The following is a 25,877-nucleotide window of genomic DNA, read 5'->3' as shown; positions in this document are numbered from 1 at the left end:
TTGACATGATTTGTTCTGGACAAATGCAGAGTGCCTGCTGCTCATCACTTTACTGTTATTTAGTTGTTCACACACTGATTGCCAAACAGCTCGTTTCATTAGTTTTCCAGATAACAAATGAAGGCTGGCTGACATACAACACTTCACTCAGACCCTTTGATAAAGATGAGTAGCCCATTTTCCCTTTTCATTACACCTGGATGTTGCTCTTGAAGGGCAGCATGTACTTTGGAAGAAAGAACCAATCCCTCTAAGAGGCAGCATTCTCATCCAGATACACCATGGGGCTGAGGCAGTGGAAGTGATCTTTTCTTGTGTATGCCAAAGTTCTCTGGCGTCAGGATCCAGCAAGGGGCAGATGCTCCCTATGGGACAGGAATCCAAGTGCCACAACACAGAGAGGGGAGAGAGGGGCAGAGCAGGGACCTCACCAGCCAGGGCTCCATCCCTGAGCAAAACAAGCAGGACAGGCCTGGGTATGGAATCAACAGAGTCCAGACTGGTGGACAAGTCAATAGCAATGGGACAGGTCTGAGGTCAATGCAGTTAGTGACTCAGGTCTGGTGATGGCAGTCAGGGACAGACACAGTCCCATCAGCAGCAGGCACATCCCCAGCAGACCTGAGGACTGGCCAGGAACAGGGACAGCAGGGACAAAGGGATAGAGACAGGGCTGCCACACAGCTGTAGCTCCAGCAGAGTCAAGGACCACAGCCTCACCTGAAATGCAGCTGCCTTGTGAGGGGGAAAAGAGCTCTCACTGAAGCCTCCCCACAGCCCTGATGCCAAAGTCACTGGAGGGAAGAGGGGCAGCTCTCAGCTGGGCTGTTTCTAGGCTGCCTATGAGCTCAGGGTGCCAAATCTCCAAAAAAGGGGCTGATGATCTTGGGGCCGTTGTCTCTGGCTGTGAGGAGGGCAAGTATCTCGTAAAAGGACCTATTTTTCCAGTATAAATAAAGCCTAGGGTTGTGAGTGTCTCAAGGGAAGAAGGAACTGTGCTGGATGAGAGGCTCACAACAGTGTGGTTTTGAGTTTTTTGTTGGTTTTTTTTTTTCCCCTCAATAGTGCAAAAGCAGAAAATCTCATTGCTGTTGGGAACAAAATAACAAAAAAAAACCCCACCCCCAAACCAGTAAAGAAAGTACATTTCCCCTGGTAACCATGGCTGCAAAAATATCCAGGATAGAGTATATTACAAAGGAATTCCCTAAATCATACTAACTAAGAAAGGGAAATAGCAAAAATGTATAACAAACCAAATTGTTTGGAAACCTGATGATTTAAAATTACTGTTTGCATATGTAGTCTCTGTCTTATGTAAGCTCCTCTGCAAGTTAGATGCTGTAGATGCTCAGCTAGCTTCTGCAGAGATAATGCCACATTTTCAGACTGCTGAAAATGTAGTGTGAAGAATAATGAGAAGTGAAATGTAGACAGGCTTTAAAGATATCTCATAGAACATGCTCCAACCTTTCTTATACGTGGGCAAAGTGTCTGAGAATACGCTGCTTGAATGAGAGTTGTCTCTGGCTTGTATCATATTTGCTTGTATTAGGTATTCAACTTTTGTATTTGATTGTAATTAATAATAGCAGAGATGTTAAAGAGGTTTCAAAATAGATGATGTGATGATGTAATTACGCCTTTATTGCTTTTTTTATTCAGTAGGCCTTGTTCTTCAAGACAATTTAAAGCCATGTGAAGAGAGAACTCCAAATGTGCCCTTGATTTATGCTTTTGGCTTCCAAATTTTCAGACCAACACAGATTAATGAATTGCTTCACATGGATTTCTCTTCCCACAGGCTGTATTCTGATCACTTGCAGGTGCATGTGGTACCTATGTTGAGTGTCTAGATGGAAACTGAAGGTTTCGAGGTGCAACCTCCACATTTGTCACACTTCATAATAGGCAATTGCTGAAAGTATTTCTCAAATGCTTTTTACTCCCCTTGTGATTTCCACCTTCTCTTTGTATCACATGCAATACAATTCTTTCCCTCAATACACTAACCACTACTATCTGCCCCTTCACATGAATCTTTTTACAGTGATGCTGGTAAAGGCAGAATTGCATTGATGGGCACCCTAAGCACCAGGAAATCTTGGTGAAATGGCAAAAGTTTTGAATGAAAAGCTGATAAACCTTATGCCTTCACTTTCCAGCTCCCACAAACAAAATATTATGTTCATACTGTAATACAAAATGTTAAGTGTAGCCTTTTGGAGTAATTACATCATATCTTCACCTGTGTGGAGGGAAATGGAGGATCTGTGGCACGTTCTGGGGTAAATCTGTAGGGAATATGTTGCACCCATCTGTAAGCTCAATGACTCATTTCAGAACCACCAGTTGCTTTACAGAAACCACAAATTCCTTGTGGCTACCGAGGTACACCCTTCCTCAGTGGCAGAGCTAATGAAATCTGTTTGTTAAATTTAAACAAGGGCCATTCTTTAATTTTGTATCACCTTAATTTCACGGCTCGTGTGACATTCTGCTCTGAACCACCTGTCACAGCATCTGAAATACATTTTCACACGGGGAAAATTCCAAGGCTTCCTCAGAGGGACACTGAGAGATATCTTTGGAGGGTATTTGCAGCGAGGAGGGACAATTAGAGAAGTGAACGAGTAGAAAAATTAAGGTGAGGCGAGACAAAAGGTGAGTGACAACGCCAGGAGCAGCTCCCGCCGAGTGGGCTGGAGCGGCCAAGGCTCCACTTAAGGGAGATGGCGGGGGCGGGGGTGTCCCCTGCAGCCCTGAGGGAGGGCGGGGGCAGAGGCTGCTTCCTCACGGAAAGCCCGAGGGGCGCAGGAGCTGAGTTGCTATTCCTGCAGCAGGACCGCGGCCCGGGGTTGGAAAAGCAGGGAGGAGGAGGAGGAGGAAGAGGCGGGCGGAGGAGGCCGCGCTCCGCCCTTCCCCTCAGGGCGGGCCGAGCAAAGCCGGTGCCGTCGGCGGCGCCGCTCCCGCCCCTTCCCGCGGCCGCGATGTCGCTGCTCCGCGGGCCGCGGCCCCGCACCGCCGGCAGGAAGGGCCCCAGAAAGGCGGCAGCAGCCCGGCGGGACTGGGATGTAAGTGCTCCCCGCTGCCGGGCGGCTTTCGCTGGGAAAAAGGCCCCGGAGCCTCCGTGCCCACGGCTGGGGGAGCCGCCGCCCTCAGCAGGGGCTGCGCCGTGGAAACGCCCGGGCTGTGTGCGGGTTGGGGCGGGCAGACACGGCGTGTGCCCGGGGACACGGCCCCTCGGGCTTCCTTGGCCCTGGCGGAGACCAGGCCTGCTGCGTCTCCTGGGGAAAGAACGCCCTCAGCTTTGGTGCAGGTCTCACTTCTGGCGGCCGCCTCGCCGAGGGTAGAACGCTCTGCAGCGCCATGAAAGTGCACAGTAGTATAGTGTTAGGCTAGTTATACTGCAGTTTAAAGTTGTTTATGGGGTAAATAAAACTTAAAAAAAAAAAGTTTGCCCTCAGTTACGACTTTTGACGTGTTCCCTGGTTCCTGTTCGCAGAGTACCGTCCATGATTTGACAGTGCACCGTGCAACTCCTGAGGATATTGTAAGTTTAATAGCACTCACTGCTCTGTCCCTGTGGCAAGGACGTTTAGCTGGTTGTCTGACATGAGAAGTGCTTACCATGCTTATGGGAATGTTTTCTGCCAATGTTTAATCTCTTTTTCAAGCTTCTGAACGTGATGTCTCTTTAGTGCTCGTTTTTTGTTTATGATACTGAGCATCCCCAGGTCCAGCAGTTGGTGTTCTTCAGTTTCCTGTTCCCACTGGGAAGCAGTAGCTGCAATTTTTATTTCAGTAAATTGTGTGCCATCATAAAAGCATTAAAAGCATAAATACATGAGGGCTTAGTGGATTAGCTGAAGGTCTTACCTCTGCTGAGAAGGGCTGAAAGATGTGCTTTGTCCGAGGAGTCTCTCTAATTCTGAAAATACTCAATTTTCATTGGAACAATTTAACACAATTTCTTTATACTGAGTGACCTGCTGATTGCAAAGTATGTGAATTTTTTGCAATAAACAGATCATGTGTATTTACATTTATTCAGTTACATTGTATTTACATGAATTTAGATGTGTATTTGCATTTTCTTGATAGCACTGATTACCAGGATGGAAGAGGCAGTATGAACTATTATTGTAAGTTTTGACAGGTTTGTCAGGACAGGTGGTCACAGTAGCAAAGACTTCATTCCACAACTATTTGCCTCGATAGCTTCTTGAGACTTTAGCAAGCACCTCACACATGTAATTTCTTTAATTTGTATTTAAACTATATAATTTATATATAATCTAATTTTAGAAGAAGGGAGACACTATGTCTCGTGACTGACAATGTTAAATCAGGAAAATGCATTTTGTCTTTTGTCTTTTACTAGCACTTTAGAAGTGCTAGTATTTGGGTTTTGCCTCCCTTTAGAGCTGAGGAAACTCTTGCCAAGTCAGTGGTGTAGGGCAGACAGAAATTGAGCCTTTCCCCATTCACATTTGGAACTGCTTTAAATTTGGGTGGGATTGGGATGGCAATACTGATGGCATTTTGCACTTGATGTTTATGATATTGTCATTGGCACTAGTATGAAGTTAACATAAATAATGTCCAGTGCATGAATGATAAAATCAAGAAGAACTCATTAGCAAATTTTGCTTAAGATTGGTTTTTGAAATGATTTATGTTTCTGTAGCTCCGTCGCCGTGAAATACACAAATCAAAAAACAAAGCATTGGCACATCTGGAACTCCAAGAGAAAGCACTGAACAGAAAATGGAAGAAGCAAAGGCAACTGGATGTGGATTCCTTTGAGAAAAGGAAATTGGCTCTGATGCGTGAGGTGAGAGCGGAATTTGCACTTGCAGGCTGCTGCAGGTGATCTGCAGCACTCCTGGAAATCTGCTTGTGCACATGGAAGCCAAAATTGCTCCTCTTGTTGGGTAACTTGATTTCATAGGTGCACAGGCTGTGTGTGCTGCACACATGCAGTGGTTGGAGTAGACTCTGACAATCCAGCTGTTACATGGAATTGCACATTTGACCCACGTTCCCTGGCTGTGCCCTCTGTAACTCTGCAGGCCTCTTTTCATCTGAACAGGAACTGTTTGCAGAGTTCAACTGTTGTAAAAAGTATGTGTATTCTTATTGCCAGCTTGCCTTTTCTTCCTCATGTCTGGCATTTTTCTTTGATGCTAACATGAGCATTTCTCTATCAGGGAGGGACATTGTTTATTTAAACAGAGAAAGTGCAGTGCCAAGGGGGCTGAAAAGGTGAGGCAAGAAGTTGTTAAGGAAGGAAAATTGACATGACAAAGATTGGTGAGCTATGGCTGCCAAGCTTGTCATCAGAGGATTGAGAAGCTTGTTCTCAGCATTCTAAAGCACTCTGACTGTAAATATGTTATGGAATTTGCTTTTGAATATTGAACTGTAGCAGTAAACCTAAGCCTAGTTAACAGAGAGTGGCTGTCACTGAAAAGTGGTGGTAGATCTCCTTTTTCACATGGCAGGTCACTCCTTGCCGTGTGTTACAAAAACTTATCTGAAAATTGGCTTTCAGACCTCTGTACTCACTGAGAATTGTTGATGCTGGTAAAGAATGATGATGAAGTGTTCACTTAGCAGTCAAAATAAGCATGATCTGCTAGTTCTGTAAATGTGCAGCGGACTAACCATCACAATCTTCATTGTTTTGTCTTTTGTAATTTTTCAGAGGTCTCTTTCTGATCTCTGAGAACATTCAAGCATAGACAAACAAATGGAAGTACTTAGAATTGAAGATCACCACTTAGTTTTCTACTTGACCCATTTCTCTGCAATCACAGTAGAATTTTTGGTATTATGGCTGTTTTGCTAATTAAGCCTCAGACTTGGGCTTTTGTTACTTTGATACTTTTCTGCCAAGCATATTTCAGCAGAATATTCAAAAAACACTGTGAATTTCTACATGACTTTCCCTAATGCAGCCTAGTTTCAATAATACTTCCATGCAGAAATAAGTTATGTGTCAGAAAAGGTAAATTAGACCATATTTTATAATATTTGGCTGGGCTACCTATTATGTGAGTTCGTTCTTTTGCAGATGTGAAACTCATGTTAAGGAAATAGTCTTCTATATTTGTTACTGTTTCTAATGAAAATGCACTACAAATCTCACATCCTCCTGAGTGGTTTTCCCCTTTATAGTTAAGAGATTACTTTATTCAGTTTACTCTGTGTTTACTTCTGAATCAGTGAAAAGGAAGACAAAAGGAAATTATGCCAAGCACGATGAAACAGATAGAAACACAGAAACAAAACCAAAGCAGAATAACAAAATAGATAGAGTTACCATTTTCACTTCTCCCTAACTTAAATCTTGTTATTTGCCAGGTCCTGTTGTTCAGAGTTACTGTGGAGACACTGTGTCTTCCAGCAGAGCACAACCACTGAGAATTGTTTCCTTGTCTCTGTTACCTTGGTGGTCTTTTAGTTCTGTGAGTGTAACTTTCTAAGCCTCTGGAATCCTGCTCAACTGCAAAAGACAAAAGCTAGGAAGGTGCTGCTATTAGTGTTGTTTCTCATGTAGCTGTGTGTTGAACAGACAGATCCCACTAAAGAGTTACAAAATAGATAAGCAAAATTTTAATATTCTGGGGAATCATCTGCATAAAAATGTGAATGAAAAGATAATGAGTTTACTCTGAAACTTAGGACTCTGAATTTGTAGGTATCACACAGATTGGTCTTGTAGCAACTTATTTTTGAAATAATGTTAGTGCATTGCACCAAAAAGTAGAGGTAAATGGATTACTGTAGTGGAGAGATTTTAGGATGAGTCCTGTTTATTTGCTTTGATAACAAGCTGAAGCCAGGAGGGAGGGTGATTTTTAATGAAATTTGTAGGTGATACTAAACTGGGACAAAGCACACTGCTCAGTGAATTTGTCCATGTAAATGGGCCTAAAGGGGTTATAAGATGATACCACCTTTTCTTCTCATCACAAACAAATGTGAGCTAATCTGCCTTGGGAGCAATGCTCTAAAAATGTTCATAACGTGTTCAGCAGGAGGGAAGAGCTTAGGAACCTGCTGATGCCAAAAAAAATCCTAGTGAGGAGGGTAAAAACAAGCTAATCAGGATAATTTTTGTCTGATTATACACACCACTCTAATTTTAATTACCTTCAGAAAATGAATCCTATAAACTTTTTCTGTTCTATTTTTTTTTTTTTCTTCTGCCGGTCTGGTATAATAACTTTATCTAAGAACCTGCGTTGTTTAGATGTCAAATGGCTTAATGGAAAACACTAGATTTAGTTTGTGTCAGATGTGAAAATTGAACAGTGGTCTGGAAAAGGAGATATGTGAAGTGCTTGAAAGGTGAATATTCACTCACTTGCTAAATTATTATGAGAAGTCTAATTTACTGCAGTGCAATGCAAGCTCAAAAGACTAGAAAACATGGAAACTCAGATACATAGGGATGCTTTGTGACATAACAAAGCATGTAGTAAAAGAGGGAGTTGAGGAGAAACAAGCAAAATGCCATTGCCTAGAATTTTTTGTATGAGGCTAAATGTAAGCCAGCTAAATTACCAATGGACATGGAACAGAACTCTGTGGAAATGACAGCATAGAGTACTGTGAAACAATTTAAAAACAGTTTCTCATGATTCCTGGAGGAGCAAAAATTGTCAGTCAGTTTTCAAATTTTGAGTAGGAGGGCATACATGAGCCTTTTGTGTGAGATCTTCTGAAGTGCTCACAGTCTCTGGATCAGTTTGGTGAAGGAGGTCACTTACATATCTCCTCTCAGGTGTTTAAGAATATCTGCTTTCTCCCCAGGTTGTGGGACATAACTTTACTGGTTTTCAATTTCCAGCTTTTGAATGAAGCCAGGCATCAGTGAGGAGCTCTAAATTGTGTTCTGCTCACAAATCCCCATCCCCAGGCAGCTCCATTTGGCTCATGGTAAATGGATGCCTCTTGCTTTGCACTCCAAGAAATCCTTCCTTAGGAGGAACGTGTTGTGATGGACTTCATATACTAGGGAGAGACTTTGGGAAAGAAAATTTGAATACAGAAGCTGTATCTTCTGGAGATTCCCAAAATGTCTTCTGATGCCAGATGTTGTCAGCTGTATTTACCTCTGTTGGAACTTTGGGTGGTATGTGGCTTAAGTTTTAGGTAGGATTTCCAGGAGGCAACACTGAGTGAAACAAGTCTGCTTGAATTGGTTTGAATATCATCAAATAGTACATGTTTTGGGTGTCAGATGTAGTAAGTGTTCTATGACTTAACATTGAGATCAAATTATTTGAGGAATGCTTTCTTTTTTTTTAAATTGCTGTAAATGTCTTTTTTTTTTTTTTTTGATGAGCATGTTGTAAATACCCAGCTTCTTGTGTCAGGCTGGAAGGAGAAGAGGGAGTGAAAGGATTTGTTCTAAAGAGAGTCAGTGCTGATGGGGGCCTGAGAAGTAATAACTGTTTAATTTTTCAGAAAAACAGGATGAATTCTAGTTACTCTGAATGAAGTATGGTGTTCTGATATATCTTATTTAGAGTCTAATTGTGCAATACCAACTTTGCAAATATTCTTTTGTTGGCTGTTGTCTTGGTAACTGTTTAGAGAAACAATACCAGGGAAAAAAAAAGGAAAGGATCAGTCTGCTCAATGTAAAGTTTCCTTTTGCACTGTACTTTCAGATCCTGTCTGATCAGTACCATTTGCAAGATGTATTGGAGCGATCTGGTCAGGCTGTGGCTGGGGCAAAGGACTTGCTTGAGGATGCTCCTCGCACACGAACAGGTAGCACATCTCATCTCTATTGGCAGCACATTTAAGAGATCTCCTTGCTTTCTGTGAGTAGTCTTGCTTTGCAAAGTGCTCTTTTTAACTGCTTTCATCTCGTTGTCTAACGTGGTGTGATTGATCCTGTTCCTGTTGGATGAAACACAGGTGAGGCTATCACCTCCCATGGCAGGGGAGAGTGACTGATGGCTGGTTATTCCACTGTGTAGGTCCACTGTGGAGTTTCACATGTGCTCTGAAACACCTCCCTGCTCACCATTGCACAGCCAAGCTACTGGCCTGTGCAGAGCAGCAGTTTGAGCTGCTGCAATGGTTCTGATTCTCATTGCTGCCTGAGCTGACTCTTTGCTCTGGGATATGGTTGAAGATTTATCAGCAATATCAGCTTTTCCTTTTCTTAATTTGGCCTTTGGATCCTTGTGCTGCTGAAGGCAGGATTGTCTGTTTAGGAAATCTTAAACCTAGGGGTTTTTCTCTTTAGGCTGCCATTCTCTTTTGTTGCTGGTGACTTTGATCCTGCAAGCTGCTTCTGCAGGTGGGAAGGACAAAAGCTGGGTATGTGGCCCAGTGTATTAAATTAACCCTATTGTCAGTCCTTGGTGGTTATTTAAAGTGACATCCCTGTGATCCCTTTTTTGTGAAGTACAGGAGCTTGATTTTCAGTACATAATCCTGCAACATAAGTACAGACCAAGTCCTCTGTGTTCTTCCCTGTGTTAATTCCTCTAGGTTTTCCTAATGTAACAATGGCTCCTAACTGTGACCTAGAATCATCTCAAGGACCCATTGTACAAAAAAGTCATCCTCCCAGTCAGCTTTCCATCCTCAATGAATCTGTCATGGATTCCCAGGTAATGTATATTTTGTTCCATGCATACACATCCTGTGGCTCTTTTGTTTGCACAAAATAAGACTATGCAAAGATAAGAATTTCCAAGCAGAACTAAATTGGTTTTTGTTGATAACATTCATAGAAGACCAGATCAAACAGAGGTGAGTTTCTTTTGTAAGACTCTGGGAATTGTGATTTTTTGATTTAACTCTCAGATATGAGAAACAAATACCATTATGTCTCCTCACATAAGCATGCCCTCCCTTTTATATTTTGGAATTCTCAGAACAAGTACAATGTGGTTACAGTCTAACAGAGGAACTTTTGGTGTCACTTAACTAATTGCCATATTTCAGAATATGTCTCTGATTTACCAATTATGTCTGCATATATGGGGACACAGCTATTTGCATCCCAGTTCACTCCACAGCCTTGATGACTCCTACAAGTTTTACTTTTAATACTTCGCATTATTTTGCATTTATTCAGATTTGTTGTAAACAATTTTTAAATTGTTTCAAATTTAATTTAGTTTGCCTTTGTGCTCTGTTTTCTTTTAATAACATATTGTAGCAGGAATGCTCACTGGTGTTTGATAACAGGCATGTGGTGCTCCCAGAAAACTTCCCTCTGATGAAGACCAAACAGGCTGTTGGGAGCAAAAGTGATGGTGTCATGTTCCCACGGTTCTCTACTTCCATTTCCTACTATCTTGCAAAAATATCTGTAATTTGAGTTGTGGTACTTCTGTGTTAGGTATTTTGGTGTGGCATTTGTTTTGCCATTTTTTTAATGTGAGGAGTGAACTACAGCGTCTTTGTAAGCTGTGTCACTGGATGCATGCTGCAAGATAAGCTGAAATTTTTAAAAGGAACATGTACTGATTGTGTGCCAAGCTTCTGTGACTTATGTGCCTATGAAAATCACAGTTAAAGGCTATCTGGTGAAACCTACCCAGCAGCTCATAAACTTGGTAGTTTGAGGAACCCTAATTCCAAATTTGGTTATTTGCATTTAGCTATAGATGTAGTACATAGAATTGTATTTTGTTCTGGTTGCATTTTACACACAGACTATAAATGTAATTTTGCAGATCTCATTATGAAGTTATTTAGCTTGTAATGTCAAATGACTGAAATGTTACAAACTGTATGGATTCAGGTTGCTTTTCTGTATTTTGCCTGTTGTGTCTCTGTTAACAGCCTTAACAGCTTTTAGTTTATCCTCTAATTTGCATGGATTTTCACATTTAATATAAATCATACAAAGAAAATATTGGTTATTGAATTAGTCACTTGCTGTGTTATTTTCAGAGGCAATTGTCAGTATCAGTGTTTCTTAGGGACTAAAATCCCCCAGAACTTCCTACAAACGGGTGTGGATTTGGTTGTTTTGGTTTTTTTTTCTGTGTGATATTTTTATTTTAAGCATGCTTGGGAGGGGAAGACTAAAACAAATGTTCTTGGGTTTTTTCTTGAAACAATTTCTTTACATTGGTCTTTAACTTCTTCTGAATTCTGTTTTGCTTTCTTTGTTGTCTCTTGAGAAGGCCCTTAATGAAGAGGAGGAGGAAGAAGCATTATCAGAAGATGGACACCATGATGTTTTGGGTTTCAAATCCAGAATCAGTTCTGACAGGTCAGTACAAATACATTCATTCATGTTTCTGCCTGCTTGACACTGGAAACAGATGAAGTTAAAAGGGTGGTGAATGGGTAGAGTTCAGTTAGTTCTTCTGTTTCCCTTTGCCCTCTTTTCCTGATCTCAGAATTCCAGGGAAAGGCCTTGTTGTAACATTGAGACTGGGAATGAAAGTGAGCAGGGAACTCACCTGAGCAATTGCAGATAATTTTAAGAGCTCTGTCAAGACAGATAATGTGGAATCATGCCATTGTCCTGTTACAATTCACTGTTATTCTTGTTTTGAATGTAGGCTGCTTCGGTTGTTGAGAAAAGAAAATTCCTTGGTGAATTCTCCATTGTGGGCTGAAAAAGGTGTGAGAAAAACCACCTTATCACAGGAATCAAATGTGCTTCGGACTCCAGCAACTGTTTCCCCTTCATTGGACCAGTCAGGTTGGGTTTGCCAAATCACAGCAAGGTTGTTGAGCTGTTCATAGATCCTGTCTGGAGTTCCTTTCCTGGGTGGGGTCTGAGACAGAAATGTATGCTAATTTGGCTCAGATGTATTTTCAGACTAAAAAGCCAGCTCTTATCATAAAATTACTCTAGAACATACTGCTGTTAAGGACATGCCTGAAATATTTCACATGTACTTTTTTTTTTCTTTGTTTTGTGTTTAAATCAGCCCTCAATGCCACCAGTGTAATCAAGAGAACCCATTCAAGACTTCAGAATGAAGATGAAGAAGAGTCTGTAGATTCCATTGACACTGTGAGACAAGTGCTGAACCCAAACTCAAGGAAACAAAAGCAAATTGCAGCAAAGAGTTAAGTACTTCTAAAAATGAAACACCCTTTTTCCAAGATCCTTAATGTCAGAAAATGTGGGTTGGAAGGGATTTTTGGGAGTCATTGCAGGGCTAATACCAAAGTTTGGTGAGGGGATCCTTGAGTCTTGAGCATATCTGAGCTGGGTGTTCCACAGCTCCTTGTCTGGTGTATTTCCCTGTGTTCTGCACGTTCATTGGCAAAGCTGAGTCCAGGGAAGTTGGGAACCATAAAAACAGCCCTTGGAGGCTGCCCATCACCTTGCTGCCCATGGAGCCCTCTCCTGTGCAGGACTTATCTAATTTTGATCCAGATTTGTGTTGTGTGCTGCACAGGTTAAGGATGCATTTCAGTCCCCATATCCTGTGTGTTTGTATGAGGGGACTGGCATCAGTTGCAAGCTGTAGCATAGAAGGAGAGTTGCTTATTGAGTATGAGAAAGCAGCTGATGTTTTTCATTAGCAAACTATTTCCATGCATTTAGCTGGAAAGGAGAAAAGTACAAACAGGTGTATCCAAGATAAAAGCAACAATCAGTTGTCCTTGAGAGATACTACTGTGGCAGCAAAAAATGTGGTTTTTAGGATCTGAAAATAGCTGGAATAACTAGGGGACATTCTTTGATGGTATGTTTCATCTTATGGCAGGAGAGGGCATTTCCTTTGATTTACTTCAATAAACAATGCAATTTCATTGGTACTGTGAAGATCTCTATACAAATTGAAATTCCAGTGACCCCTTTTTCTTCCCCTTTAGTGAAAAGAAAGCAAGCTGAACAGAACTCTGCAAGACAAAAGAGAGGTGATTCTCCAGCTAATTTAATGCAGACTGACCTTCAGAGGGACAGCAAATGCAGCCTGAATGTTCTCAGCCACATGATCCAGGAAGTAGAGCATGAACTGGAGGAATATGAGCGATGTACAGGTCGTGAGGTGCCAAAGAAAGAGAGAAGTGAGGGCCTGTCTGGGTTTACTCTGTCCCTGGTGAACGCTCTCTGTCGCTTGATGCGCTACCTCAAAGAGGTGAGAGACTCAGAACTGCTCCTGGAGAGTGAATGAAGAAGGGTGTGAAGTTATTTCACAGATGGGAACTTTGGTCTTTTCTGGCTTCCAAGCATTTTACATTGAACTCTGATTATCATTGCTTATTACTAGGTTTGCATGCAATTGGGAGTTTAGGAGTTTTGGTTTGTCAGGCACTGGTTTGTTAGGAATTGGTATCCCTAGTGAAAATGGAGGAGTTGACTGCAGTGAAAGTCTCTCAGTGTCAAAGGACAGAAAATACCAATTGAAATAATTTAAAATTTGTTATTTACATATACTCAGAGTTGTAGCAGGGTAGTAACTACAGCATTGTTTGCAAATTTATTTTCTTCCTTTGCCTTCTTTGCCAAAGATGATGCTGTTGTCACCAGAGCAGTGGACCCAAATCCCCTATTTTCCTTGAGGGATTCCTTAGTCCTCTTCTACTATCCAGAACAGAAACTTTACCTTAAGCAAGAATGACCTGAAGTGCTCACTATAACAATGCACAGCTGGGAATTAATGGAATTTCATACAGAAGATCACCTGTGTGCCATATAGAAGCTTTTTTTAAAAGAGAAAAGGGGGGGAGAAAGTGTGTTCCAATCCATCTGTATCCCAGAGCTATCAAGAGGGAGTAGTGCCTCACAGATGATTTGGTCTATGTGACATGTGGAACTCTTATTTTGGTTCCTTTTTAGAGTGTATAATAATTGAAAGGGGGAAACCCATCTTATTTTAAAATTCTATATTTTTTCTCTTTCCAGATGTATAATAACTTAATCCTTGTGTTACTTTATTTTTAATCTGTATGGAGGAATTTACTTTGATTAAGTCCTGGAAGCAAATAGTAAATAATCAATCCAAGAGAGAAAAGCAGCTGCCATCAGAAGATGGAATTCAGCTGAGAAAGTCTTATGTTTTAAAAAAATGTTAATAATGCTTGTTTTTTGTTAAAATTGTAATACCAAAGCAGAGAATCAAATTTGGTTCTTTGGCAGTTATAAGGAAGGATCTTAGAATTTCAGTAGAATGTTTTCTGTTTATTAGGAATACATCATTTTAATGGCATCTAGTTTGTGTTATAAATGTAATTGCAGTTATAATCCTATTTAGATTGTCTTTAAATTTTCTACAGAAATGAGTTATTCCTGAGCCTCAGACATCTTCCAAAGCTACTCTCATAATTTTTCTTGTTACCATTCCATCCTTCCAGAAGTTGATTGTTTGCATAATTGTCTGTCACACACTCAAATTTACCACCTAAATTCTTAAGTAAGCAATATTACAAAGTCACTCAAGCTGCATAATGTGGTTAATTGTATTCAGGTTTGCTTGAGATAGATACTGCACTCATATTCTAAAGTGACTTTTCTCCTTTTCAGGGAGATTTAATTACAATTATAATTTGAGAATTTGCTGGGAAGAAGCCCAGCTTGTCTTGAGTGTTTCTTAAAACCTGGTCCCTGTGATGCCAGACATAGATCAAGCACTTGTTTGCACCATCTGTCTTGCTTAGCCAACAGAGTTAGCAGAATTCCAGTGCCTGAATTGTAACTGGCCGTGCTTTTGAAGAACATGACTTTGCAGAGAATATTTAGAAAGCCCCTGATTTTAGTTAGACAGTTAGACACTCAGTCTTCATGAGGTTTCAAAGCTTTTAGAGATTCCCTTCCTCTCCTTCCAGTTTTGCTGCAGAAAATCAGAAGGATTGCAATAAAGGATGCTGCCTAATTTATTCTCAAAATTGTATCTAAGAAGCAGGAGGAGAAACTTGAATCACGAATCTTCTGTGGAAGTGTTTTTATTATGTGATTAACAAACCAACACCTATAAGAAGGAAATAGTGACTATGGGAGAGGCTAGAGAAAAAGAAATCTTTGCAAAACCATATGAAATTCTTAAAGGGAAATGGATAAGTCTGACTTGGTTTCTAAATTAATTTTTAGATCACCTTCCAAGTGTTAGAATGAATCATTCCCTCCTCACCCTCGTTCTGCTGAGAAAGCTGTTTCTTTGCCAGACCCACAAAGAGTATGTGCATACTCCCTGAATCTGCTGCTCTGTTCTCCCTGTCTGCTCCATGTTCTGGTGGACTGTTAAAGCTCCCATGGTCAGAGCCACACCTGCCAGTGGGCTGGGATGAAAATACTTCTTTCAGGGTATACCAGACCTAAATCCTGCCTGGGGATAGGAATAGATGTTACCCTGATGGTTTCCCTATGCATAAATAAGACAGAGCTGCTTGCAAGCTTTTCCTCCAAGACTAGGTTAGTGCTGTGAAGGATTAGTAGATACAGTAGCTCATCCAGATGATCTAAGGCACCAGAAGCTCCATCACTGCTACCAGGGTAAAAGTGCTTCTCTTTTCAGAAATCAGACAGCACAAAAGAGGCCAGGTACAGGATTTTTTATCCATTTTCTGAGCCAGCATGCTTCACTTGGATCAATACAAAAATCCCTGTTCTCTCCAGCTGGGAGGGAAACAGAAAATGGATGGTTTGCCTTTCATGCACTTAAGGGAGGTGTATCTGCTTGTCTTTGTCCAGTAGCAGTATCTGTGATTTATTCTCAAAAATATTAATTCATTCACATCATGTGGATGCAGAGCTGTTTGGTTATCATACTTTTGAAACCTCCTAGAACTTTTTCTCTCTGATGGAAAACATTAGAAAGCAAGTAAGTTTTCCTTTACTTAGTCAAATTTGTCTTCATTAATGAATTAGGGAAACTAAAGATTAGGCACAAGTAGCATGGGAACCTGACAAGCATCAGCACACCTGGAATTATTTGATTCCTGCATGAAGATTCAGTGACTTAAGAAGCTGTATCTGTGCAGAGGGAAAATGCTTTTAGTTACAACCTGTAAAAGCTGTAAAGGCAGAAGAGCAAGGATGTCTGGGATTCCCTACAGTGTCCTGGGAGGATCAGAGACAAACTCTGACAGTTCTCAAGGCTGGACAATTTGATTTTGTCATAAAAGTAATGAAGTTTAGCAGTAGTGCGAAGAGCTCTTACATTATGATGTCATCATGACTCATTCCTGTTTTCAAATGAGTCTGTATTGGTTTATAGTAAGTTTTCAATTTTTTTCTCTATCTTTAGGCTGAAATGCAGCTGCATGAGAAAGACATGATTAGGCAGCAGCAGAAGGAGATGTTGGATGAACACAGAGAACTGATCGATGCTCTGACTGCTGAGGTTCTTCAAGTAAGGGAAGAAAACATGACTATGCAGGTACTGTATTAGAATTGGGTTGTATTAGAATTCTGAGCTCTGTTCTGGAGATTTTAACCATAAACAGAAAGAAAGTGATAAAATTGAGCAAGGAGCCCAAGAATTACAGTAGCAGGTATGGGTATGAAATATTTGGAAAGTCATTTGTTTATTTAACTTCAAAGCCTGAGAAAGTGCTGGTTCTGTGAAACTGACCTTTACTTTATCCATCTAAAAGTTTAGGCATCTTCCTTCACATTTCTATACTGTTAACACTGTTGGAGCAATGAGTAGATGTAATAATACATTTTCCTTTTTTTAGGTTCTAGTGGAGGTAGATTTGATCAATGGCTACATTTGGGAATTATGCAATTAAGAAACCTTAGAGAGGAAGTAATGTCATGAGTAAGAAAGGCAAAACAAATTATTTGTAAATGAGAAACATGGAGACAATAATATTTAATTCTCATTGGAATCCTGCAAGATCATGCAGTAGTATTAAGAGGCCAAATTTCTTCTCTCAACTTCTTGTAGTATATAGTTTTCTAATTTATGTTGGTAGAACACAAATTTTTGTAATTCTTTGTATGGTTTGTTTTTCCTCTTTTAGAAGAAGCTTCAGCAATACATGACAGTAACAGATGAAAAGCTGATGTGTCTCACACAAGCATTTAAGGGCCTCCCTTTGGTAGAACCTGAAAGAGAACAAAGTTCAAAACATTTGGGAATTGCAAGCAGAGGCCCAGCAAACAGCCAAGGTATGTACAATGAATGTGTGAAGGATGAGAGGAGTGGGTAGTTTATACCTGTAGTGGAAAATCTGGTATTTGATAGATGCCTGCTTGCACAAGTTCCTCTTGCAGAAGCGTGAATGTCACTTCTGTAAATTCACAGGCCATAGGTTCTGCTGTGAGCACAGGCAAAGGAGGAGAGTAGCATTCCAAAGTCAGTTTCTTTCTGAGGCTCTTAAAAGAACCCCAGAAACCCGAAGAAGTAAAACCCCACAGAATCAGGATCTCAGCTCCCTGTTGCTGGGCAGCCTGGCAGTCTGAGGTTGGTACTTCCATGAGACGCTGGAGGTCGCTGCTGGCCAGAGCACCAGCCAGTCAGGTGTCCTTGGTGTTTGTGGCTCTCTGAGGGCAGAGTGACCAGCTGAGTGCTGTGTGACATGCAGACAGGCTGAGCTGAGCCAGCTCACATGGGTGGCCAAACTAAACAAACAGGATTCACCTTGGACTGTTATCCACCTTTCACACTGAGTTCCCTCCCAGCTGTCTTTCCTGGCCAGTTGTTTAAATGTATTGCTTTTGCTCCCAAGGTCAGTAACTTCTTGTGAATCCCAAGATTTCTCACAGTTACTTGTATTCCACAGTTAAATGTTGGTTTTGTGAATCTTTCTGTAGCTAAAAGCTTTCTTCTTGGAAAGATTATCTTCTTCAGAAGAAGTCGCCTACCAGATCCTTTTCATGTGATTGACCCAAGTCTTGTAAAAGCAAACCAAAGGAACCCACCCCCAAAATATAAAATCCAAACAGTCAGAAAAGCATCCCTCAAAAAACTCCCAACCTAAACACCTAAACCTTCACATTCATCAATTCTGCAGCACTAAATTTTCAAATCTTTTCCTTATTTTCCTTAATTAAAGGAAGAATAATTTTTTTTTTTTTTACTGAAGAGACCTCTCATTTGAATTAAATGATAGTAAGATCAGCAGAGCTCAAAAAAGCCTTGGATGGTTTTCTAACAGCATTGTTGCCATCAAATTTATAATATGGGGGTTTAGGACAAGTGCATAAGTTGATTTTCTCAAGAGAATGTTGCCAAATGCAGCTCAGATAGTTCAAGACATGTATCTATAAGTCTTGTACATGAGCTACAAACAGATCTCATGCCACTGTCCTGAAATTATGAGGCTTTGTGTAAGAGTTCTTCTTGCTCTTATTGCCAGTCAAGATTTATCATTTGCTAGAGTGAAAGACTTCTGCACCTGGACACCAGAAGAAAGGTGTAGAACATACTCTATTCTTGTCTGTCTTTTCAGTGTCTGAACATAGGAGTTGTTACTGATATTTTCCTACACTGCTATTTCACTATAAGTAATTTTTGGTTGGTTTGTTTTGTTTATTTCTTTAACTTTTATCCCTGCTTTGCCTTTTTCTTTAGAAAAACCTGATATGACCTACCCTGAGCCCAGGACTGAAGTAGGCAATAGGGAAAATATGCTGAAATTTCCACAGGAAGAACTTCCTTTCACATTTCACCCAGGGCCAGGTGCCTCAAGTGATATGAGACCTGGTAGAAGCTTCCCAGCTCACATCTTCCAGCCAGCTGTGCTGTTGTCCCCACCACAGCAGAAAAGCAGTGAGGAATTGTTTCATTTCCAGAATGGTGAGATTTCTGACTGCAGTAGACTTAGGAGTCTGTGTTGTGTGTTACTGTTTCAATCTCACACTACCTCTGAAGATGCATTTTCCATGGAAAATTTTTTATCTGTATGCCTAGGCAAATGGCCCAATAGCTGGAATATCCTACTGCTGCACCCAGATATGCATTTCCTTTGTTGCTATGCCTGTTGCTGGACTGCCTTTAAACTTCCTGTTTTCCATCTGCTGGCAGCAGTCCTGCCAGTGGCAATCCAGACATTTTATTCTGTACTCACTTTGATTATCATATCTGTGATTGCTGAAGCTCTGTGTCAATGACCTACAGCACATCATTTCAGATTTCCACCTGCTGATGGTGTAATCCAGCCTCCATCACCTTCAATGATGAGACCACTGAAGCCTGGAACTCTGGTTCTGCAATGTTGCAGACACAACAGGATGTCTGTAGGCTGTGTGCTCCTGCTTTAAGCCAGTCCCCCCAGCAAAGGGGTTTTTGGATGCTATGGGAGCCAGGTTCCCATTGGATTTCATTCCATACACAGCAAAGGGTTGAGCAAATTTTGGGTGAAATTGTGTTGCCAGATAACCAGGTAGCTCAGTCTTGTCTCAGTATCCATAGCTCAGTTTTGGTTCATCAGGGTGGTTAGGGAAGTTGTTTCTCATTTATCCTCACTGAAGTGAGCAGGAGGAAGCACTCTGGTTCAAAAACTGAGCTGTTTCCTGCTACAATTGTCACAAAAAGCTCATGCATCCCACTGGACATGCCAGGCCCTGGACAGCACCCTTGTTGAGAGGCAGATAACTACATCCATGGCCAGAATCATGGTGGCTGGCAAGAAGGAGGGTACAGGAATGGGTTTTGGTGTTTTTCTCCTTTTTCCTCCCTTTCAGCTGTTGTTTTGGAAGCCTTTTCCAAGTCATAAAAATAACCAAAAGTTTTGATTTTTAAGGAGTTGGCTGGGCAATTGGAAGTTTATATCTAGTTCAGCCACTTGGTGGGCTGCTATGCTGTGAGGAGATACGTAAACAGTCTGGAGGAAATGAACTACAAAAAGCAATGTCTGGTTTCAGTCCCATGGACAACTGTCAGATGTCTTCTGTCATTTGAAACAGCAATGCAGAACAGTATTCCAAGATTTCTCTAAAATATATTGTTCTTCTCTTAAGACTGATGCTAAGTGGCCCAACAAATGTTAAACTTAATGAATGTTTCTTTATGCTCATAGCTTCATAAAACACACTTGAGTGTAATTTTTTAAGTGTTCATCTCTGCTCAAGAGGCAAAAACTAAAGCTTGTGAAGGAATGGGCTGTTTGGTGTACGAAGCATGGAAAATCTGGTTTTGGTCACAAAAGTCAAGATGGGCTTAGCATGTACAGCAGGTAGTGCTGTAACTGTAGTCGAGTCTCTGTGGTGTGCTATCTCTTTGCTGATGATGACCACAAAACAATACCTGGCTGCTTTGTTGGCCACTCTGCTTCCTCTTTAGGGGCTGAGTAGTTAGTTTATTATCATGCCAAATTCTTGTATTTTTTTGTTTCAGTATCCTGAAAGTTTTGTTAATAACCCAATATCAGAACTGAAACAAAAACTTAGTTTATCAGGTAAAGTAACTGCATTTTGGAAAATAGAGGACTAACTAAGAAGTAGTATTTAATCTGTCAGCTAAGAAATTTGAAACAATGTCTCTTCTTAGTGACTACTCTGTCAATCTCGAATTAAATCATTTCAATGTAAGACTGTTTGCAATACGAAATACCTAGTGAGTTCTTACAGCAAGATATTGCATAGAGTGGTTTTGATCACTACCATAAAACCATTCAGGCCAGATGCTACAATTCAAATTCCTGCTTGATTATTAGTAACTTGATGAAGTAAAGTCACTGTTAGTTTCCTCAGTGAGGATCTTGTGTCACTGTCCTCACTGTTCCTTTATTTTGTGTTTGTAGTGCTGGCAGCCATTTCCCAGTGTGCTGAAAGAGAGCTGTGCAAGGAAAGGAGCTTGCCTTCCTCCCTGAGGACACAGAGCACAGCTGAGGAGAGCTGCCCCATCTCTCAAAGGCAACCACTTCCTCCTGCAGACAAAAACTTGGAGAGTTCCCATGAGAAACCCAATCTGTCCTGCCCAGGTGACCCTGGAAAAAACAGCACAGCTGAAGAGTTCCTTCGAAATGGTGATCTTCTGGGACAGATAGCTGAGCTCTCACGGCAGAATGCTCTAATTAAAGCTCAACTGAGCAAATTCAGAGGTGTCCCTGGAGACAAAAGTGATTGTCTGCATCCAGGCCTGACACAAAATGCAGATCCTAGTCCAGGCTCTTCACAAGGACAGGTCAGAATTTAGCAGGAAAGGAAGGCTGGATCTCCTTTCTGATGATCTGCTTTCCCATAGTTTACTGGTGCTTTTTTGTCTTTCATGTTGTCACTTACTACTTGTTTGCTTGGAGATTTGTTATTTTTATTATTATTCCATGAGCAGATCAGCAGCAGTTTCTCATGCTGGGCCTATGTTATACATGGGTTCTGAAGAAGGTTGTAAGGTTATGCTGCAACAAGAGGTGGTGTTGCAATGTGATCCAGGCTCTTGCAGTTTGGATACTGTTAGCAGTGAAAGCACTGCACCAGCCCACAGCTTCTTGTCAGGCTTGTAAAATGCATGTTTAAAACCATGTCAACTCTCCTCTGCTACTCTGACCCAAAGGCAGATGAGATTCAAGTTAGTGCAAGTACATCTTTTGCAAATGTTTGATCATGGTGTATGTGCTTGTTGGGTCAGTCCTGTCAGTTCTCTTCTGTGAGAATGCCAAAGATTTTGGGAAAGAGACCTTGAAGGCTTCAGTTTAAGTGGAAAAAATTACCCTGCAACTAAGCAGTTACTCAGTAGGATCCCAGTGAGTGAAGTTCACATCACAAAAACATCCCTGCCTTGCTGTTGTCTTTTGTTCTATCACAGTGGCTGGTTGACTGCTAAATTAAGGATCCTGAAGATTTTTAATTTCTTCATTTAAATGTAGGCTGAGAGTGTTGTCACTTTCACTTTGGGTTATGCTTGCTGTGTAGTATTTAGTCATTTGGTAGTACAAGGTGATGCAAATTCTTAGTAAGTGTTGTTTTGTGGAAGTAATTAGTGACAGGGAGGGGAAGAGGTCAAAGAAATCAAAACCTGGCTTAAAGATGAGTTCCAGGACACTGCTGCTAGAAACCTGCTTTTGTTCCCCTACACCCTTCTGAATGTGTCTGTGGTTATATATATTCTTAATTGTAGTTAATTGCTGAGTGTTTATTTGGTTTGGTTTGGTGGTTTGTTTTGGTTTGGTGTTTTGGGGGGTTTTCTTGTGGTTTAGGGGAGTTTTTTTTGGGTGGGGGCTTGGGTTTTTTTCTTTCTCAAATTATATGGACAATAGCTGTATTTTTCCTACTTGAGGGAAGACCAGTATAAAATATTGTAATGTTTAATCAGTTGAGGACTTAGATACAGGACAGTAAAAGGGCCAAAATCAGGTTTTTCACAGAAGTGCTACATAATTATATTCACTTTCAGTTTGAAAACAAAATGCATAGAAGTACTTGAAATACATTGTATGCCCTCCTTTAGGGTGAAAATTGTAAATATTTCATTGGAAGTAATTATCCCATTATCCAAGTAGAGTCATCTCATGGTATCAAGGAGCTTGGAGGAAAGGATAGCGGAGCTGAATCGCCAGAGTACAGAAGCACGGGATAAGCTGTTGCAGTTGATAGACCAGCAGAAATCAGCTGCTGCTGACATGGTCCCTCCAATGCTGTCTCCTGTTCCACCCCCATCCCTGAATTACACTGGTGAGTACCCAGCTTCAGGAGGAACAAAACTAGTCAGGCTGTTTTTCTCCTTTGGTGAGTCCTTATCTCACTGGATCAGTGGTTGTGGTCAGAATTACACTTGCTGTTAATGCCTTGTGGTACAAACACCTCTTACTTTAGAGAGCTAAAAACATATCAGCTAAACCTCTGCTGAAGTTAGCTTAGTAATTAGTCTGCTGCAAGTACTGTGCTTCATGTTAAACCTGATCTTTGCTGTGTCTGAAGAACAGGTGCTACATTTAGACATTAGTAGGAACTTCTTCACAGAAAGGGTTGTCAGGCATTGCAATGGACTGCACAGGGAGATAGTAGAGTCATCATCCCTGGAAGTGCTGAAAGACAGACTGGATGTGACACACAGACAGTGCCTTGGTCTGTTTGACAAGGTGGTGTTCAAAGCTTGGAGTTGATGATCTCTGATGTATTTTTCACCTTAATTGATTCTGTGGTAATCTCTGGTGGTCAGCACTGGGTTTTTTAATCAGTCCTCTGTTGTGCAGAATCTTGGGTGAAAAAGACTTAAGTATTCACATCAGGCTTCTAAAACTTATGGTAGAGTGGTCATCCTATTCTCAACCTCATTTTAGTTTTTGTCATTTGGGTAGTCTTTCCATCAGACTGTCTTGCTGAGTTACTGCCTGTGCTAATAGAAAGGAGCTCCCAGTCATGTAACGAGGTAGTTTAGCTTAGAGAATATACTTGCTGGTTCAAGATTCATAGATTAGCTGCCATATGTAACTGTAAAAAAAGTTTACTTTGCAGGAGGTCAGGGCTGCTTTATCTTTTCATGGAGTTATTGTCATTGCAAGCAGAACTGCATCTGGCCATGTACACATGCTCTGTGTGAGACACCTGTCCTTTCCCCTTAGAAACCACAGAGGATGTATAGAGGGGGAAGGACTTGCAGAGAGGAAGAAGGGGGAGGAGGGAGCAGCATGTGGGCATTTGAATGCAGGTGCCTTTGCAGTGACTCGTGGGTTGGTTCATAACACTTTCAATGCTTGTTTGGCTGTTTTAATGTAAATTCAGCACAATAAGTAAAATCTTAAAGCAGCAAAGGTGAGAGATCAGAAGTCTGTAAGCCTGTAATTGCCAAAAAACACAGAAAATTTAACCATGGAAGAATCATTCTATATATGTGAGCATTGTCTGTAGTTGCTCTGAGTCTCTGCTTCCATTGTCAGTCATTTTCAGAAAGTGAGTGTGAGACTGATGTTTAACCTGTTGCTTTAATTCTAGTCTGTGTGTCTGTGCAATTGGGAAGAGGTTGTGATGCCTCTGGAAAAAAGAGTAAAACAAAATGAGTGTTGTGTAATGTTGCTGTGTTCTCATCAGAATCAAACAATTATTTATCACCTAGAAAATGCAAGGAGGACAGTTGAAGTGTCTGTTCCCATGGCAGTGGCTGTGGACAGCTCCAAGGAGGACAGTGTTCCCCATGCCAGTATGACCAGTATAAGAAGGTAAAAGTTCAGCCTTTACTATTTCATATTTTTAGTATCTTAATTACCAATGCGGCAGAAATTGAACACAATAGAGAAATTGCCATTGGTTTTTGGCTTTGTGGATTTTCCCTTACTTTCTCACATTAAATTCTGCAAGTGGGACAGAGGTCTAATAGCTTTTCCACAACTTCCTATGTTTGTATTTAAAATATGTGCAATCTGACACAGGACAGATGACATGTGTTGTTGAAGACTGCTGATGAGGGGTCCTATCTCAGGATCAGAGATAATATTCTAGTAGTCACTTCCATTTTTCACTTTTTAAATCTTATTTTGAATATTTCCAGGACTGTAGGAGACTCCAGCAAACCTTTAAGTGCAACATCAGAAAGTGCCAAATTAACTTCTGTCAGCCAAAGACCAAAGGTGAGACTGAAAAATCTTCAGCCAGAAAATTTGAATATGTTGTCATAAAAGGGAAAAGATAATCGTAAGATGGATGAAGGGAGGCGAGCTCTGTCCTGTTTTAAATATCACAAGGCTATTATCAGTCAGTTAGTGGCAGATTGGATTACAGACCATTATTGGTAAGAAGAGACCTGAGAACTAGTGACATTCAGTATTTTCTGCCACAGAGTTGTTTATAAGTAACCCTTTCCTGCTGTGGCATCTTTGTGTGTTAGAACTGGAAACCTTGGGAAGTCTTTCCCTGGTGGCTCCAGAGAATCTCAAGCCATGATTATGATGTAGTGCTAGAGCCACAGTCAAGAGGCAAGCAAGCTCTTCCCTAGCTGTTGCAAAAGTCCCTTGCTAAGGATGAGTAAATCCAAATGTAAAAAGAGCCACAATCTATATTTCTGCCCCCTGGTGTGCAAAGAAAAGCATAGCCTGTGGTGAGATGCTTTTACAGGGAGATCTGCAGTGGTATACCAGATAAACCAGTCATAAGATGTGTTTATAGGCTTGAAAGCAACCATCAGGACATACCAATAACCTAAATTAGGCTTGATAAGGAGAACAGAGCTAGGGTCCAGGACTTGCTATCCTGACAGCAAACTATACATCCCTAGAAGGGAAATTTGAAATTATTAAGGTAGATGTGGCTTGAAGTAGGTGGTGTGACTCCCTCCATGGTGCCAATGGCAGACAACAGTTCTAACACACAGGTCTATGGGAAATTTACTGTACATGAATCTCAACTGGTTTCTTCTTTTACAGGTAGAAAAGCAAAAAGAAGAAGGATGGTTTGCATTGTCAATGCACGTTATGTAAAGGAAGCTGAGCTCAAGTCCTGTATTTTTAAAATATTTTTTATTAACTACAAATAAATCACAATCTCTCTACAGATGTGCAGTTTAACTCTGAAGTGTTTTCATGTCAGTGCCATTGGTATGGAAAGGTCTGTGTGCTTACTGTATTTGTGCCCTGCAGAGCACTCTAGGAAGCCCTGGGAATGAGTTTCTGAGCTGGACACACTGCTGTGACCTTACACCTTTTCACCAAAAAAATCTTTCATGAGCTTGTAAACTCAGGCTGCTGCAGCTTTACAAGTGAGCACCTTGATTCCTCTGTTAGGTGTGCTGAAGGCAGGAAGTTTTAGAAATTGCCTGTGAAAATTTCTGGAGCGTTTGTTTGCACAAGATGTGGGAATAAAATGTCAGGAAGAACTGAGATGAGGGAAGGTACCTGCATTGAAAAGGAACCTGGAGATTAGGAAGCCAGTCTGTTTCTGGTGGATAAGTATTTGCATCAGAAAGAATTTATTCCTTCTGTGGTTTACAGTTGCTCCCAAAAATTGTGTTTTCTGTGCAGTTAGCATGTTAGGAATTGCATCTGGACTGGAGGATCGCTTTTTTAAAATCTCATTTAATATTTTTATAGTAAATATAAAGTAA

The 25,877-nt window shown here is 40.9% G+C and overlaps 1 protein-coding gene across 3 annotated transcripts; it reads left to right on the top strand.

Annotated features, from left to right (window-relative positions):
* The first annotated feature begins 2,901 nt into the window (after positions 1-2,901).
* SPICE1 (spindle and centriole associated protein 1) lies at positions 2,902-25,327 on the top strand. Of its 3 annotated transcripts, XM_074534793.1 has the most exons (17): positions 2,904-3,074; positions 3,506-3,553; positions 4,691-4,837; positions 8,688-8,790; positions 9,523-9,644; positions 11,175-11,263; positions 11,559-11,701; positions 11,934-12,074; positions 12,832-13,097; positions 16,203-16,334; positions 16,924-17,071; positions 18,477-18,701; positions 20,647-21,029; positions 22,345-22,516; positions 23,898-24,000; positions 24,330-24,408; positions 25,201-25,327. In XM_074534793.1, exons 1-17 carry the CDS (start codon positions 2,991-2,993, stop codon positions 25,252-25,254), a joined length of 2,439 nt encoding a protein of 812 aa, XP_074390894.1. In that variant the 5' UTR covers positions 2,904-2,990; the 3' UTR covers positions 25,255-25,327. The 3 variants fall into 3 exon arrangements, 2 of the variants coding, with proteins under 2 accessions (XP_074390895.1, XP_074390894.1); XM_074534794.1 differs by lacking the exon at positions 18,477-18,701 and having other exon boundaries at positions 2,903-3,074; XR_012578949.1 differs by lacking the exons at positions 24,330-24,408; positions 25,201-25,327 and having other exon boundaries at positions 2,902-3,074; positions 22,293-22,516.
* Positions 25,328-25,877: the final 550 nt, after the last annotated feature.

The sequence above is a fragment of the Zonotrichia albicollis genome, chromosome 2, assembly GCF_047830755.1.
Source record: "Zonotrichia albicollis isolate bZonAlb1 chromosome 2, bZonAlb1.hap1, whole genome shotgun sequence".
Taxonomy (NCBI): domain Eukaryota; kingdom Metazoa; phylum Chordata; class Aves; order Passeriformes; family Passerellidae; genus Zonotrichia; species Zonotrichia albicollis.
This window is presented reverse-complemented; position numbering and strand designations above follow the sequence as displayed.